Source organism: Gouania willdenowi, chromosome 6, assembly GCF_900634775.1.
Source record: "Gouania willdenowi chromosome 6, fGouWil2.1, whole genome shotgun sequence".
Lineage (NCBI taxonomy): Eukaryota > Metazoa > Chordata > Actinopteri > Blenniiformes > Gobiesocidae > Gouania > Gouania willdenowi.
The window spans coordinates 64981144-65000020 of record NC_041049.1 but is presented as its reverse complement, the minus strand read 5'-3'; the positions used below and the strand labels follow the sequence as shown (position 1 = coordinate 65000020).

Below are 18877 nucleotides of genomic sequence, written 5' to 3'. Positions count from 1 at the left end.
ATATAGTTGTGTGTCATCTGCGTATCTCATGTTTGCAGTCTGCAACAAAATCTTCTGGTCTACGGGGCCAAATGCAGCACTTAGATTCAATGGAATGAGAAAAGAACTTTTTCCTTAAGACTTTAATGCAGATGTGAAAGACACCAGAATACCCAGCGTGTGGGAGGTAGCTGTGAAGTCACACATAAAACTATGACAACAGTTAATAAAGACTGAGTTTGCCTTACCAAGCGAGGGTCAGACTTGCTTTGCATTTTCTTGTTTACAATTTTTGTTGCATAAAGTCAATCAACACTATATGATTTTAAATGATGGTATAAAAAAAAAAAAACGAACAGCTTTTGTAACCAACGGTTTTCCTGTCAGTTTAGAGCGATTGTGAATCCAAACTCAAATGTAAATTTATTCATCATTAATCAAGCTCCGGAATATCTGGGTCTGAAAGCAGCTTAAGACCCTTGTTTTTAAAATAGGGAAGAGGAGGATGGTCAACAGCAATAAAAAAAAAAAAAAACAGTTAATATCATAATTATAAAACTAAGCCACATTTAATCATTGAAGACAAAAATGTAGGGGTGCACTGATTTTTTTAAAAGCCTGACCTGCCGATCCCAATTTTTTTTTTTTTTAAGACCATACACCTTGAATATTCCAATCTTATTTTATTGCTAAACATTAAACATTATCCATGAAACAATACAGACTTGTTTTAACTGCGCATGAGGTAGTTGTCTCAAATATAGATAAAAGTTTAGAACATTGCTGTCCAAAAATATTAAATTATATCACTTTCTTTAGTCTTTCATTATTCGTATTTTAAAAACAAACTAAATTTGTCCATCAGGTTACACTGCAGACCTGTTTCAGCTCTTTGCCAAAAAATAAAGTGCACATCAGTATTTTGGTTCAACAAATAAAGAAAATGACAGGATAAAATAATTATCTACAGGACAAACTAAAAAAAAACATCTTAAATGACCAATAAAGTGTCCTGAGTTTTAGGTTTCCTTGTAGTGTAAAAATTAAAACAATGTCCAAATGCAGCAGCTTTGTAGATATTTAAATGTAGAAATATAAATGTAAGAATAATCTGCAACAGTTTACAAGATAAAAGCTCCTGAAAGTCAAACATTCTAAAAACAAAGTCAATGGGTAATGACAGAATTAACATGGCACAGGTTAGTTGTTCTCACACGTACTGTATTACAGTCACTTGTTCATTAGTGGAAGCTTTTTATTCATGTACAAAGTCATGAACGCCAATGTTTTCGCTTTGCTCTTTTCACTGTTTTCACTGGCTGTTTGCTCCTTTAGCTTTAGTTTTAGCATTAGCTTGATTTCTAGCTTCAAATGCTCCACACTCAGCAGTTTCTGATGGTGAATTGTTTAAAAATACTGAGTTACCTGGTCCGGCCCCTTATGTGGAAGAAACACTTATGAAAGCTTGTAAATGATCAGGTTTAGAAGGTTTACTTTCTACAAAATCTTTGTGAAAAACTACAAATGTAATGTTGGAAACATGCCAGCAGATTGTTACTTGAGTTTCCTTTTGCAGTCAAAACAATGTCTGTTGAAGTACTAAAAATGTTTATGTGTTAGCACTGTGATAGACTGCTGTGCAATTACAGGATGTGTAAACTGGGAAGGGCTCCAGAGAGCAGCAATCCTAAATGTGGAAATCGAGGAAGGATGTAAACTTCAGCTTAGATACTTACTGTATGTCTTTCAAGCAAAATGCATTTTTAAATTTGTATTTTGTGGCACCTGAAAACCTATTAAAAATGCCATTGGTGTCTATTAAAAAATAAAGGATGCTGCAATAAATCAGGAACCAATCATGATATGGAGATACCCGTAAAAACAGACTCATTCCTCACACTTCCTCATTTTCTTGTATTGTATTTTGGTGTACAGTATTATCTGGTTCAATGAGAAATGGTGTTCCATGACAACCTAAATAAACATAGTTTCAATTGATCATGTCATTAGTAATTAGCAGAGCCCCCTTATAAAAAAAAATGTAAGAAAATGCACTGCATTAGTTCTGTGTGCATCAGTGTATAATGTCTACTTTGGGTGACTAAGTAAGGTTAGTCCTGGATTCCTGTTATAATAAATTCGTGTAGTTCGTCTTTAAAACTATTCTTGACTGATTGTTGTTGCTACACTTTTGAATTGCTTTTTTTATAAAGTCACAGGGCCTGTCTGGCACCTCTGAGTTATTTTTGCCCGTCCCCACTGGGTTGATGTTCCAGCACAAATGGTGGTGTTGTTGAGTCATGCCATAATCTGCATGACTTTATTGCCTATTTCTTGCTTCTCCCCTCAGAAGCCAGTGTGAATAGAACAGTTCTTTTTCCCAGCATGTGCACCAGCACTTTTTAGCTCTTTTGTTGAGTCTCGTCCCAATGAGAGGTCATGAAATCCCAGAGCGATCTTTTTGAATTTTAAGAAAACCCTTTTCACCAAGCAGTTACTACCAAGCGGCACTAATACCGGCAGACAGCAGTGGCGTTGACCTGGCGGTCGGGCAATGAGCAGACGGTGGATTCTCGAGTTTTCCCGTACAGATCATGTGCGCTACAGGCTGCTCTACTGTTTCTCCACCCTCGAAAAAGAAAAGGAAGTGGAAAGAGCTGCTTTTTGATGGAATAATTTCTGCAATCAAATAATGATTGACTGGTCAAGAAGCACAACAAACAGGCCAGATGTTGGTCTAACTATATTTTTCTTAATGGAATAAAATCCATACATACATCTATCATTCACATTTGAAAATTAAAACATATTTGTGGAAAGCCCTTTAAGATGTGACATCTCGTTTTCAAGGGGGACCAAGAACATATAACATTTCACAAACAGCAAATTACAAAACATACAACAACTAATACTGACACATACAATACATACATGAATACATAAAAAAGTGCATAGAAACGTGCATAGGTGGATATTTTTATCTGTGTGCATTGAAGAGTCTAATAGCAGCTGGGACAAAGGTCCTACTGAAGCGCTCAGACTTACACTTTGGTGCCATAAGTCTGTGACTGAAGGTGCTGTTGCTAATCACCTCCAGGGCATGAAGGGGGTGGGAGGGGTTACTCATGATTACCCTGAATTTTGATATCAGATGGAATAATAGCTGGAATGATAGGGAACCGGGAAGTAAGTCATGTTCAAAACAGGGAGGGGAGGGTGGAGCCTGGTTGTTTCCATACCTGTCTCACGTATTCTACATACTGCAGCTTTAAGTCTGGCCCATAAAATTCTCAAGCAAAAAGTGTGACACATACTGTAAGTAGGATAGACCATATTTTATATGGTCAAGATGCTGACAAAAGAAAACAGTTTTCTGACTTAAAATACAAAAAAATTACTAGATCAACAGTGACTTCATTCAATTACTGATATTCTCGTCTAGGTTTAGGTTGCTGCTACTGCTTCTCTCAACATAAAATCTGCCTCTTATTTGTGTGTTCCTGGCTCTGTATAGGTCGGCAGTGATGATATAATGTACGAACAGAAAGCTGAGGGGGTTCAGATGAAAGCCGGTGCCACATGGCCCAGTCTTTATTTGCCCCTACCGTCTGCGCTCCTGCTGCCACTTTCTCAGCTTTATAGTCATACTCTTTAGACCTGTTTCCAAATTCAAATAGTGCTAAACTTTGCTAAACTCCTATGGAGACGGAGCTATTTTCTGTCTCAGAGGGATTTAGGGAGTCTGAATGATTCTCTATATTTAAACTAATCATTTTCTCTTGTGTTACCATCCTGTTTGCAGATTTCTTCTGCATTTAATGTCCTCGACTTTAAGAGTTGTTGGCTAAAATGTGCACAAATAGGGCAGAGGAGCATCCAAATAACAAATGATTATTGTTTTTTGTTAGAGTCCTCTCAATTACATTTTTATATAATACAAGAGGTGATAATAACTGCATATTTCTAATCAGACTGTTTGTTATTGCTGTATTAAACAGATGCACATTTTGGTTTTTAATTAAAAGGCAGATAATTAATTACAGCAACTAATGCTTTCCCCTCTAGCCTCAGCTCAGGCTAGACATTTATCTTCTGTTTTACATCACTATGGATTGATACTCTGCCCATGCCATCTTTTCAGTGGATATAAGAGAGGGTGACACATAAATAGATAAATCAACAGATGTTAATACCCAATAATTCCAGATAAAAAGTTTATCTCAAAGACCTGATATCATAATAGATTAAAAAAAATATATATAATTAGGTTAAAAAGTATTTGATTTGCTGCCTGGTATTGATGTTTTGCTGTTTTTTTTAAAAATTTGTTTCAGCATAAAACAAAAGTTTCCATCATCTCATCCTGATACATGAGTAAAGGCCAGCGTGTCTTATATAAAGCTCATTTGAAATTTATGAGGTACCTCAAAGTAGGTCAAATATATAGACTAAAAACTAATTTTCAATACAGTGGACAGAAAGCAATAGCCACGTTCTCAGTAGTATAACCTTTCAGGTATCCCTAACGTTTGGAGGGCTGCAAAGAAAGAAATGTGGCTTTAGCCATTTTCGGGGGTTTTTAGCTTAAAAATGATTAAAACAAAAGTGAACAACATCAAGTTAACAACCGCAATTTAACAAGCTAAATATCGTGTTTGCATTTTTTTAGTATGGTTCAATCATTTTGACTGTGAAATGATGTGATATCAACACTATCTTTGCTTTAAGCATCAAAGTCTGCATTCTCACTGTTGTTCCACTGCTAATTATCCTGCTTTATTTGGTATTTGTAAAGGTTTCTGGAGATGTTACACACATTTTTTTTTGTCTGTCTGTGTTCACAGAGCCACAAACATCCACAACGTGCAGGAAAATTTGTAGTGGATGTTAGTTTTTGCTTTGTATCTATTTATTTTGATCTAATGTACTAATTACTAAATGACTTTATAAAAGACATCCTGACATTTATGTAGATATTTATACACACAAACACACATTTCTGTCAAATATGAACCTCCTGCAGCTTGCAAACAGAAACTCCATGTGTCAGCAGGTATTGGATGTATTTGAGCTTTACAGTGTGGATTGGCAGCAAAGCCTTGTCAAACGTAGTCACTGATGCATAGTTTGTATCGAAGTCGTGATGTTGAAGATGCTCCTATCATATCTGCACACAATGTCTCTCCTTGCCTCTTTTCTAATCCCTGATTTGATGGAAGGAAGAGTGCTCCATATTTAATGCTCAAGGCTAAGCATTCGTTTAATTCAACTCAGGGATTTATTTACCTCCGGTTGCTTCACGTGGGTTCAGAACAGCCATTATTCAATCCTCACACATCACTAAGTTGATCTTTTTCCATCAACTCTGCACAACAGGCCGATGCTCATTAAAGTTTTTTTCAAATGATCTGTGTTTAAGTAATATTGGCATTGAAGGCCCAGCATAATGTATGTGTAGTGGCCTTGTCATATGAATAAAATCTTGTACCGCTGATGCTCGATCACGAGAGCAATTTTCTGATGATGGGGCGTGAGGACAGATTTGCCGCAGGCTCATCGTGACAGAAAGCTTAGAGGAAAAAAAAACAAACAACTTAAATGCTCCAATCCAAAGGGAGTCCTTTCAGGAGCTTCTGAATCACCTGCCAGGCATGGGCTGTTTGTTCGGAGCAACATCCCCATCTACTGATGGAGAATCAAACTGTAGAAAAATATACAAGAAGGATCTCAATCGTCTAAGTCAGAGATGGGCCACAATTTTGGGACTTTTTGATCTAAGGGTTAGTATTCTTCACCTATAATGTCATCCCAAGCATTACAAGAAAGGACACTTGGAGTAATTTTGTGTATTTTGTCATGTTTTCAATTGTTTTGTGTATTTTTTGTTATGTGTGGTTTGGGTGTCATTTTGATGTTATTTTTGTGTAATTGTGGTTTATCTGTGTTCTTTTTTTAAATGTTGTGTATTTTTCTCTCAGTTTATGTGTTTTTGGAACATTTTGTGTATTTTGGAGTCATATGTATTTTTTTTTTCACTTTGTTTATTTTTGTTTAGTATTTTTGAAGTAAATTTGTGTATTTCTGTTGCTAGGTGTACTTTTGGAGTTGTTTGGTGTTTTTTTGTCATTATGTTTTCAATTGTTTTGTGTATTTTTCTGTTGTTTTGTGTGGTTTGGGTGTCATTTTGATGTTATTTTTTGTTAAAGGGTCAGTATTATTGACCAATAATCTCATACCAACCAATACAATACAAGACAGGACACTTGGAGTCTTTTTATGTCTTTTTGTTGTTAATTTGTTTTGTACTTTTGTGTTCTCTTTTTTTTTCTTTTAATTTTATGTATTTTTTTCTCGTTTTAATGTGTTTTTTGGAAACTATTTTGTTATTTTTTGTGGTTTGGAGTCATATGTATTTTTTCTCACTTTTTTGTTTTGTCATTTTGTCTATTTCTGTTGTTAAGTGTACTTGTGGAGTCATTCTGTGTCTTTTGTCGTTATTGTGTATGTTTTCATTTGTTTTGTGTATTTTTCTGCTGTTTTGTGTGGTTTGGGTGTCATTTTGATGTTATTTTTGTGTCAATTAATAAAACCTGACAGAAATGAGTAAAAAGAAATAGATAATGGAATACAGCATATACAGTGAAGACAAAATGCAGTAAACTTATTAAATGTTATTGTGAAACATATAGACTATGAATGGCTCTGTTTGATCTATTATTTATTCCTCTTTATGAGGCCGTCACAATCTGCCTCCATTTCTTCCGTCCTTGGCCTGAGCTTTATTAGTTTGAATGTTATTGTCCTTTGCTATGGTTTTCTGTGTCTCTGAACACATTCTCCTCCCAATTAAAGGCTATGTTTAAGATCTTCTATCCCGAGTGCATCCCCTTACCATCTTAAATGTCACATGGTCACATTCGGTCTTCTTGTAGAGCTCCATGTCTGAGTCTTTTTTTTTTTGGCCAGAAAATAGATCTGGAAATAGGTGGAAATTGATCGAGTGAGACAAATGAATGGGACACTGAGTTGAATAGATCAGGCAGCTGTGGTGAGAAAAGGAATGTCAGAGTGATATAAAGGGATGAGGTTATATACAGTATTCTCTGAATGATGGATCAAAGTCCTGTTGTTGTTTTATATGGCTGCAATTCAAAGGTTCAGTCCTTTAATAGCTAAAAATCTAGAGCAGCGGTGCCCAAATTCTTTTCATTGTTGTAACTAATCTTTATTTATTGAGCGCTTTTCACAGGTAAAAACCACAAAGGGGAGGGGGGTGGGGGGTAGAGGGCCAAAGCAGAGAAGGCGAAGACTTTGCTCTCCTCTGATAAGTCAGATATTATGGTTCAGAGCCGAGAGTTCAGCTGGTAGTTGGGGATGGGGGAGAGTTCAGTGCCCTGCCCAAAACTCCAGTGATGACTGTCAGCCTTCCCAAAACGGCTGCCAACGTAATACAGACTTTACGATAGATCAGATAAAGCAATATACAGTAAATCCTACAAAATGAAACACAACATACCCGTCTATACGATCAACACGACTTTTTCCCTGCCTTGAACAATCCTTTAAAACTCAAGAAAAATTATGTAATTGGACATCAGCTTTATATTTTTTTCTTATAAATCACTGTACTGTATTACATTTTTTTTATGTTTTAAAAAATATCAAAAAATACACATTTAAAACATGGGCCCGCGAGCCCCAAATTAGACTGCCCTGGTCTAGAGCAAAAACACATTTAACAAGATACTGACGAGCTGTTTTTTGCCCCAGCCGGGAACCTTCCTGAGGATCTTCAACCTGCGAGCTATCCCAGGATCCAGCAGAGTGCCCGGGCTCACCAGCAGCCAAGCAGTAGAACATGATCACCTGGCTTTTCACCTGCACGGGGGGACGTCCTATGGCAGAGGGATCCAAGTTCTTCCAGAAAACAGCCAGGATGTGCAAGAGCTCAAGAGGTACACCAGGATCTGAGCCTTGATTCAAGCTTTGCTGCTTTGACAAACTGCCAATAAAAACATGTTACAATACTCTCAGACATGACAAGAAACTGGAAATAGGTTGATAAAATAGAACACAAAATACATATTGTATCATTTCTTTAAGTTTTAGCATTCTTAGTCTTTAACTTACAATTCTCAAACTTTTAAATCTATTTCCTGCAATTATGTCAGCGTTGGTCCGTTTCTAGCGCCATGTTTTCGAACTAGAAGTGCTTCTTCTTACATGTGTCTGCAGTGCGCTCGAGATGTTCTCAAAGGACAAAGATGACAGCGGTGTCAGCGACTCAGAACTGATGGATATCTGGTGCACTCCTCCTGAAACCCTTGGTATGAAGCTGCTCTGCTGTGTTGTTATGAATGAAAATGAGGGAATAGAATGTTAAAATTTCACATTTTGTACTGAAAGTACTGTTTTGGCCCTTTTGAGATTAAACTACATTTGAAATGAGTCCTACACCACAAGCCAGTTCAGTTGAGATAGGTGGACATGAAAGTCAGTCTATCACAAAACATACAGATTATCATACTCACATGTTCATTTAATTTATTTGCTGCAGCGATATACATCCTTTTAGTTGAAAAAGTTCTGTTTCCTTCCTCCCTTGTTATTCCACATTTTGTAAAAATCAGCTCCAAACAGGCGAGTTGGATTTTTCTCGCATTGTGACAATCCTGGCTCCTCCTACCGTATAAGAATGTGAGCTCCTCCCTCTCAAACTACCCCACAGATAAAACAAACACTGCGGTTTAATATAGAATATGTATTGTATTTTATTGTCTTATATGTAAACCTGAATACACAAAATGTGTTCTCTGCATTTAACCCCTCCCTGGGGAGCCACGGTGTAGAGCCCAGGGAGCAGTTAGGGTTAATATAAGGGACTGATCAACATCCCACAGTGATGGACCAGGGAGATTAGAACCAGTAAGCCTAGGATTACAATCCTGCTTCTTTAACCACTAGTCCCTTTATTCATAGATAACATATTTACGTTCAGTTTATATACTGAACAAAACACTTTGGTTTTTGCTCCCATTTTTCATGACCTGAACTCAAAGATCTAAAACATTTTCTATATACACAAAATAACTATTTCTCACAAATATTGTTCACAAATCTGTCTAAATGTGTGTTAGTGAGCACTTCTTTTTTGCAGAGATAATCCATCCCACCTCACAGGTGTGGCATATCAAGATACTGATTATACAGCATGAATATTGCACAGGTGTGCCTCAGGGTGGGCGCCAATAAAAGGAAACTCTAAAAATGTTTAGTTTAATCACACAGCACAATGCCACAGATGTCGCAAGTTCTGAGGGAGGCGAGCGTGCAATTGTCATGCTGACTGCAGGATGGTCCACCAGAGCTGTTGCCCGTGACTCGAATGTTCATTTCTCTACCGCAAAGCCGTCTCCAAAGGCGTTTAAGAGAAATTAGCAGTACATCCAACCGGCCTCACAACCGCAGACCACTTGTAACCACACCAGCCTAGGACCTCCACATCCAGCATGTTCACCTCCATGATCGTCTGAGACCAGCCACCCGAACAGCTGCTGCAACAATCGGTTTGCATAACCAAAGAATTTCTACACTAACTGTCAGAAACTGTCTCAGGGAAGCTCATCTGCAAGCTTGTTGTCCTCATCATGGTCTCGACCTGACTGCAGGTTGTCATTGTAACCGACTTGAGTGGGCAAATGCTCACATTCGATGGCATCTGGCATGTTGGAGAGGTGTTCCCTTCACTGATGAATCCCGTTTTTCACTGTTCAGGGCAGATGGCAGACAGCGTGTGGGTGAGCAGTTTGCTGATGTCAACGTTGTGGATGTAGTGGCCCATGGTGGCGGTGGGGTTATGATATAGGCAGGCATATGTTATGACAACGAACAGAGGTGTATTTTATTGATGTAATTTTGAATGCACAGAGATGCCGTGACAAGATCCTGAGGCCCATTGTTGTGCCATTCATCCACGATCATCACCTCATGTTGCAGCATGATAATGCACGGCCCCATGTTGCAAAGATCTGTGCACAATTCCTGGAAGCTGAAAACATCCCAGTTCTTGAATGGCCAGCATACTCACCAGACCTGTCACCCATTGAGCTTGATTGGGATGCTCTGGATCGGCGTATACAACAGCATGTTCCAGTTCCTGCCAATATCCAGCAACTTCACACAGCCATTGAAGAGGAGTGAACCAACATTCCACAGGCCACAATCAACAACCTGATCAACTCTATGCAAATGAGATGTGTTGTACTGCGTGAGGCAAATGATGGTCACACCAGATACTGACTGGTTTTCTGGTTTTTATTAATGGAGAGCATGTAAATTCTACACAGAAAGAAAGTCGGGTGGACTTATCTATCCCTGACCATGGAGCTCCTAGTAACACAAAGTTATTGTCTAGTATAGGTAAACTATGAAGAGTTGTGTAACCCTCAGACATTTTGCTCTGCTTTCATCACTGACATGCTGACATCAGCATTGACCGCAGCCTCAAAGAGCTTTTAGCCCTGCTGTGCACTTTTCCCAGTATACCCAGCATGTCTCCTCACAGTGTACAGTAAATATTTACATTCCCGAGCAGAACTACAAAGTGTAGCAATTAATGCTGATGAGTGGTGTGGTATTCAGTCTGCAGCTCTTTGAGGAATTCTGAAGCACGTTTGCCAGCAGCGCTGGGCAGATGATTTGCTTGCTGTTCTGATGAAAGGAGAAATGGATTGACGGATTGATGGACGGAGCCTGCTCCGAGCGTCTTAAATCAGTTGGGCTTTCAGAAAACATTGCACGCTTCATTGAAGATGAAATAACCAGTGAAAACCTAAAAATGTGTCTTGGAGGGTTTTTTTCTCCAGCTGAAACAGAAAATATCTTTAAACCTCGTACTATGAGTTATGGTTGTAAAACTAACTAAACCAAATGTTTAGGTGACTTTCACAAAATTCACAGTTTGTTCATTCTTTGAACTTTCTTCAATCAGATTTATGGTCACGTTAAATTAATTTGTTCAGTATTACAAATGATAAAGCATTTGATGAACTCAGTATTTCTTCAAAGCCTCTTTTGTTTTGAAGAGCTACTTTTACTTTGCACTTAAAGAGTAACTAAACCCTGAGGATTTGGCTGACATGCGTCTGGGTTGGATATTCAACAAATGTCTTGATTGTGGGCGGAGCTCCTGGAGCAGTTACAACATGCCCAGTCTATACTGTGGACAGATTTCTGTGCAGTCATCGCAGATATGCGCACGCAGCCAGGGGGCAGAAAGTGGCACATTTTTTATTGTTTAAGAGCTGAGTCTAGCAAAAAAAAAAAGATAATGACAAGGAGTTGTTGTGGTGTTAACTGCACTAACTGACAAAATGCATAGAAATAGAAATTGTATTTAATCCCGAGGGGATGTCATCTATTTGCCAAAAGAAGATGATGATTATGGCTCCAGCCTAACAAACGGGCCGAATTAGGGTTCCGAAGGTTGCTCGGCTGTACCCGAGATCTCTGTGTACATACACTCAGACATCATAAGGTTTTCTTTTTAGGCCTCTCTCTCTCTCTGGCTGTGCAGGACACCTGCCCCTAAAGCACAAAACCCTGAACCCGTGTCATAAAACTTAAGGTTTTGCACACGACCACAATGTACATAATTATAAGCATCTTAAGATTTATTCACACGCAAATTGTCCTTTGTATAGACACTGGGCCTCTCTGAGATAACTGTATTTATATGTTGGGCCATATGAGAGTTGGCCATTGGAACATACAGTACTGTATCTGAAATCCATCTGTCTCTGGTATTGTTTTATGGGTCTGGTAATTTCTCACTATTACTGAGGATCACTTTCATAATAATAATGCATCAATTTTATATAGCGCTTTATCATAGACACTCAAAGTCGCTTTACAGAATTAAGGGATTATTCTTTTCATCCACACTTACTGGTGGTAAACTACTATTGTAGCCACAGCTGCCCTGGGGAAGACTGACGGAAACAAGGCTGCCATAGTGCGCCACCACCAACACTCACTCATTCATAGGCAATGTGGGTGGAGTGCCTTGCCCAGGGAAACAATGACAGATACCACTGGGGTGACTGTCACCCCACTGGCATTCTTAGTGGTCTCCCATTCAACTACTAACCAGGCCCAGACCTGCTTAGCTTCTGAGATCTAACAGGATCGGACAATGACAGGCTGGTAATTGGTGCAGTCTGAGATCCTTAGGCTGTTGATATAGTGTCCTATAATTGGCCTGAACCATCTCTGTTCCACACCTAGCTAACAAGCTATCAGACATGTAGTTTGAATGGGTTTTTTTCTTCTAAATGTTGGTACTCCGTAAAGTAGCCTCATCGTAAACATCTTTACTTTGACTTTGTTTGCGTTCACTAATGTACTAACCATGCTCCTGATATTGTAGACAAGACATCGAAAACAACCATCACAACCTGGTAAGTTGAGGGAAATTTGTGGACATGTTTTTTCAGATTTGTGATGCAATGAAAGAGAAAGTGATTTTTCTAAGAAAATACTTTTTTCTTCTTTTTTTCAATACAGTACAGGAGAACTTACAAAAAATATCTAACTTACTAAAAATGTTTTATTCTTCAAAGGGGTTTAGCAACATAAATAATTTGGCAACCACTTAACTCAGCATCTTTATTTTATTTTATGAGCATGTACCTATGACTGTGTGTTTCATAACTAAATGTGGTTGTTTATTTTTCTATAGATGATGAAGCAGTGGAGTCTTGCACAGGTATGAAACAGCAGTGCAGTGTTTCATCCTGCCTGTAATCTTATAAAAGCTGTTTACACTAGAGGTGTCCCGATCCGATAATGATATCGGTCCGATATCAGCCAGAAAACGAATATCAGATTTTATCAGACTGCATCTAAAATCTTTCATATATATTATATTTATTCAATTGTAGAATACTGTAGATGTTGTGTTGAAGGTTAACATTTATGTAAGCAATTGGTTAATAATAAATGGGTCAGTTTTTCCTCATACCTACTGTTGCTGACTATTGTTCTCTGTTTGAGTAACATCACTTGATCAAGCCTTTTCTAACGTTCCACAATACAAAATAAGTCAAAAATATTTATGATTTGTGCTGATATCGGTTTGATATTGGTATTGGCAATACTCAAGGCTGCAATATCGGTATCGTGTTGGAAGTGAAAAAGTTGTATCGGGACATCCCTAGTTTACACACATTATTGTCTTCATAATGTATTCTAATTATGTGTAAATAATATTTGTGGTCGGGGTTGGGGTCAGTTACAATTATGTTTCAATGATCCATGTTCATTTACAATTTAATTACAATTACAGTGACCAGTGTTATTTCCAATTACAATTATTTTGAATCCTCACAGTCAATTACAATTACGTTCTCAATTACTAAAGTTCAATTACATTTAATTACAATTACTGAGCCTGAAATAAATAACCTTATAAAAGGTAACCTTCCTCTCGTGTTAGCTTTCTGTTAGCATCTCTTATGATAACGGATCCTAAATCAGCTGTAAAATACACTAAAAACAAATATCTATCATCTAATTTCTTTTCTATCTACAGTATTGGTTACTTTGTTAGGCTTCCTAATCAATGAAAATATAGGTTTTCATAATTTTGGTGTGGACAACTGAGCCTTTTTTGTCTCAGTATACCCCTCAATTTGAAGAAAAAAAAATGTAAATGGTAAAATGTGGGAAAGCTTGAATGGAAACACCTTTTAATAATTGTTAACTACATATGTGTAGATTATAATTGACAATTTTTATACAATTTTCATGGCAATTACAATTACAAAGTCAATTATCTAAACACGATTATAATTTAATTACAATTACAACAGCAACAGATTTTTTTTAAATTACAGTTATAATTATGCCATAATTATGGGCGGCAATAGCTCAGTCTGTAGGGACATGGGTTGCGAACCAGAGTCACCGGCTCAAGTCCCGGTGCGGATCAAAAAATGGAAGTTGCTCTGGTAGTTGGAGAGGTGCCAGGGTACCTCTCGAGCACTGCCGAGGTGCCCTTGAGCAAGGCATCTAACCCCAACACTGCTCTGGTGCGCTCCCTTCATTGTAAAAGCATCTCTCCATTAATGCATGTGCAGGTCCTGTTTGTGCATGTGTGTGGTTCGGGCCTGTGTGTGTGAGAAGTATGTCCCTAAAGTAACAGAGTGTAATGTAATTTCCTTTCAAGGATTAATAAAGTATTTAGGAAAAGGAAAACAGGATAATTGCAAATGACTATCAATTATTGACCTCAACCGTGTTTGGGGTCATAAAAGTTATGTTTCAATACATATTTCACTCATACATTTTGGGTCTTTCTGTGGTCAGAGAGGCGTTGTATTCACAACATTGAGACGGTGATGCTGTCCCAGTTAAAGCAGTGCAATGATCCACTGGGATCTCATCATGTCAGAGTGCAGCTGAGCTCCTTCAAACCCCACAGACTCCATCAGGCTCTGAAGCTCTACTGCAGCAAGTGTTCATCCCTGTAGGTGAAATCAAACGTCCACCCTTGTTTAGGTCCCTGTTCATGAACGTATGGTGTGGATTGCTCTGTGACTGCAGACAGGATGTTCCTGATGATGAAGTGGTGAACCGTGTGTTCTCTGAAGCTTCCCGGAATGCTGAGCTCTGCAGCCCCCCGTCTTGGGCATTGTCAGGAAAAGTGAACCTCCCAGGAATCTCACACGGATCCTCCAACAGAACTTTACATATTCACTCATCGTCAGAGCTGCTATCTGAGGGGAAAGCCAAAGAGCTCATCTACATCATGGGTAGCCCTGATTTACTGTGTGACCAAAACCTGCATTCATCTGCAGAGCTTTTATTCTGAAACATTGGTTTACAGGTTCCAGTTTAGAGGAAACGTGTCGACTTGCTGACGGTTACCAGAACATCATCCCTGTGAGGTCATCTGAAGGTCGTCTGGCACTACTAGACTGGCCTGCTCCTTTCCTGTTCAGAGGCAGGAAGAGATATTATGGGTCAGTAACTTTCTTTATTAGGATATTAATATTGACAGTGACACCATGACAGACCATGGGTTATCAAAAATAAAAATCCAAGCAGCTAATAAAATACAGGTCAACAATATTTAACTACATCCAACACACTTTGTATTATTTGTATAAACCACAGCTGTAACCATACTGTTCTTTTTTTGGGCACTTCAAACAGCACAGAACCTTTGTCTGATTAATTCAGATAAATCGAGATTAGAGACAAAGTCTAGATTAATTACATTTTTAAATTCCAGCCCTAGTTTTTTTTAGTTTGAAGAAAATGTCTTTACCAGAAAGCTGTCATATCACATTTTTGACACCAGAGGGCAGTGGTTTATGTTTCTCTGAAGTGTCACGACTGAGAAGAGCTCATTTTGTGGATATTTCCTTACATGAAGAGATTTATAGATGAGGCATGCATGTTTAAAAATTCTAAAGTTGTTAACACTCAAAAGATGATATTTCTGTAAAATTGGACAAAGGTGAGAAGCAAAAACTTGTAAAACCTGTAAAATAATTTTCCCCAGTTGTTGAAAATGTGGCTTTCAAATCCATAAATTAATTTGTCTATTTGCAGCTTTAAAAAGTCTAAAACTAAAAATAGGCAATCAAAAAACTTGTAATTTGTGTGGGTTACAGCTTCTCTCATTTCACAACAGTCAGAGTTACTGAATGTTCGACACAGAGGTTAAATAGTCATTGTTACGTGTACACATAGACTGTAAAAAAGAGTACAGAAATGAAGATGGAGAATGTAAATTTCATAGCTGTTGATGGCACCTGTGCGTTTTGTTTGTTTTTAATTTGTGTACCCTTCATTCTTTGGTTATTTCGTTTCAAAACCAAATTTTTGTTTCATTAATTTAAAACCAGAAAGAGGAAAATGGCTTCATTTTAATCTCACCACACAGAACAACCACCAGACGGACTTTTACTCTGCTAGGTTTGATAAAAATGATCTTGTATCATGTTTTCCACCTGACATCGATGGCAGAGGTGTAATTTGTGTGTCGATGCTGGAAGTCCGAATCTGTGAAGATCTGCCAACTTTACCGAACAGTGTTACGGTCCAAATAGTATCCAGATAAACTGGTGACTGAGCAGACTTTTGCTCCTGGTCTGGACATAAAAAAAAAACAACGCATAAGTAACATTACTGGTGAACTGAAACATTATTAATACATAAATAAATCAAAATCAAGAAACCAGATGTGGTGTAATGAATCTACTGGTGCTCCTCGTTTCTTCTGATCAACTTCCATGTGTGTGTTGATGGCTGTCGTTAGCGTTATTTATAACGTGCAAAATAAACATTTTTACTGCCCTCAAAAAAGCTGTAATTGTTTTTTCAAAAGTGTCAAATGGTAGAAGTTCTAACATCTATTGTTCCTCACACCAGCTTCACAGTTGATAGTCGGTCATTAGTTTATTTGGATACTATTTGAACCGTAACACCGCGAAACAAAACATAAACTTGAGCAGCTTTTTACGAGCTAAAACATCCACACACTGAATGAAAACACGAGCAGGACCAGAAAACTGCTGAAATATCCTGGTCCAGGACCTGGCGAGGGAGGTGCAGCGGACTTGAGTTCTCGCTCTAATTTCCCCGTCACACAAACAGAATAAGTTTTTAAAAAAAACAGAAAAACACTGCTTATCTGGTTTTTCTGTATTTCTGTTTTGGTTTTAAATCCATTAAACAAAATAACCACACTGTTTATTTGTTATTTTGATTTGGTTTTAAAATAGAATGACCAAAGAACGAAGGGCGCACGGATTGTTTTTGTTCTGTTTTTCTTAATAGCTTGATTGGAGTATTTATTTGTATTGTCAATTTAGTTTATTTCATTTGATTTTGCACTTGTTAGTGGTGAATGATGGGGTAGGAGAGGACTTGACAAGCCGAGGCTTCTTCCTATCCTTTGTCGAACTAATCAAATGTGTATTATTTTGAAATTGACTTTTTTATATATATTTCTGCTGAGATTTGTTTATTTGTTTTCATTTTCATCCGTTTTTGTTTGAAATGTGTTACATCACAGTCGAGGCGATACTGTGAAGCTGATTTATTGTGTCAATGCTTCCTGCAGTAATTTTGACTCACTGTAATATCCTCTGTGTGTGTGTGTGTGTGTGTGTGTGTGTGTGTGTGTGTGTGTGTGTGTGTGTGTGTGTGTGTGTGTGTGTGTGTGTGTGTGTGTGTGTGTGTGTGTGTGTGTGTGTGTGTGTGTGTGTGTGTGTGTGTGTGTGCGCGTGTGTGCGTGTGTGCGTTCACTGTAGGTGTAAAAGCTGCTCCGAGGCTGCTGCAGTGAGCGAGCCGAGCTGTGAGGGAGTGGATGTGATCGATGAGAAGGTCATTGCAGAGGGTGAGGCTCCATTTGTTATATTTAGTGAAGTGTCAGTGTAAACCAGGAGGTGAAGAAGAGACGGACCATTCCCCCCAAAAAACTACAGAGAATTCAATCTGCTTTAAATACTGTAGTTTCTGTGGTATAGTTAGTAGGGCTGGGTATCGCCAGGTACCTCGCAATAAGATACTGTTGCGACACCGATGACGATAATATCACGATACAGAAATTCTGCGATAATTGATATATTGCGAGAGATTCCATCCACGATACATCACGATATCTGTGTCACTGAAGAAATTCAGAATGTATTGACTGCACTGAATCCATTTCACAGGAATTACAAAACATTGAACATGAAATTCACATGAATGACAGCCAAGTAAAACAAAGTGTATACTGAACAGTGGCTCTTCTTAACACACACACACACACACACTTGTAAATATACACTCCTCACCTAGTGTCTCATTGTACTGTGTACAGTATGTACTGCATTATCTCTGTGTAACATGTATATATACTGTATATTGTAGAGATGTCCCGATAGGACTTTTTCACTTCCGATATGATACAGATATTGCATCCTTGTGTATCGGCTGATACCGATATTGATCCGATACGATATCAGCACGATTCATACAAACTTTTATTATTTATTTTGTAGTGTGGAATGTTAGAAAAGGTTTGATGTTACTTTTACATTGAACAATAGTCATCAACAGTAGGTTTATTTGTTGGAGTGTGAACCACAGTCACCTATGGATAGAAGAGTTGGAGCGCAAAATTTTATCAGAGAGCTTGTATCGGTGATTCTAGATGCAGTCCCATAAAATCCGATATTCGTTTTCTGGCTGATATCGGACCGATATCAGTATCGGATCGGGACACCTCTAATATATTGTTTTTGTCATGTCTTGTATGTTGCAATATATAAAAAATAAAATAAATATGATTATTTTTTAATAATATTGATATTTGGTGCCAGTATATCGATAACGTACGGCAAGACGAAATATCGCATTATATTGTATCAATATTTTGGCACACCACTAATAGTTAGTGATTTTTCTCCATTAAAAAAAACCGTATACAATGATGCGACTTACATGTCTATGTTCAAATTTAGGCAGATAGCGCCATCTAGTGAGTAATCAATTACAAGTACCGAAGTTACTTGTTAATTGTTTATTTTTTGGGCACTTCATTTTACATGTACTTAAGTATGTTTTAAAAGAAGAAAAGTAATTGGTTACATTTCCACACCCAAGCATTACTGAGTAAATTATTTTTTTTTGTTTTAAAATGATCAACGGACATTGTGAAACTACAAAAAATGAAATGAGCAGACAACAATCAAATGCATCACATCATAGCCGACCAATCAGATTAAACGTAATGAACCGCATTGCATGGAAGTTATTTTCTCAGTTTTAGAGTTCATAGCTATTCTTAGAGAGTGAGATTTTTTTGTTTCTTTTTTTAATTGAACTCATTGTTTTTATT

The 18877-nt window shown here is 37.8% G+C and overlaps 1 protein-coding gene across 2 annotated transcripts in view; it reads left to right on the top strand.

The window, feature by feature from the left end:
• Positions 1-18877, top strand: part of pot1 (protection of telomeres 1 homolog) — a 71934-nt gene that overhangs the window by 50022 nt on the left and 3035 nt on the right. For both annotated transcript variants that reach the window (XR_003674347.1, XM_028451058.1), the window contains exons 11-17: positions 7750-7934; positions 8215-8306; positions 12719-12745; positions 14347-14506; positions 14584-14792; positions 14867-15002; positions 17304-17389. Coding sequence is in view for 1 of the 2 variants with exons in the window: in XM_028451058.1 (XP_028306859.1) it covers positions 7750-7934; positions 8215-8306; positions 12719-12745; positions 14347-14506; positions 14584-14792; positions 14867-15002; positions 17304-17389 (895 nt within the window). In the remaining variant the exon portion in view is untranslated. The remainder of the gene's footprint in view (positions 1-7749; positions 7935-8214; positions 8307-12718; positions 12746-14346; positions 14507-14583; positions 14793-14866; positions 15003-17303; positions 17390-18877) is intronic.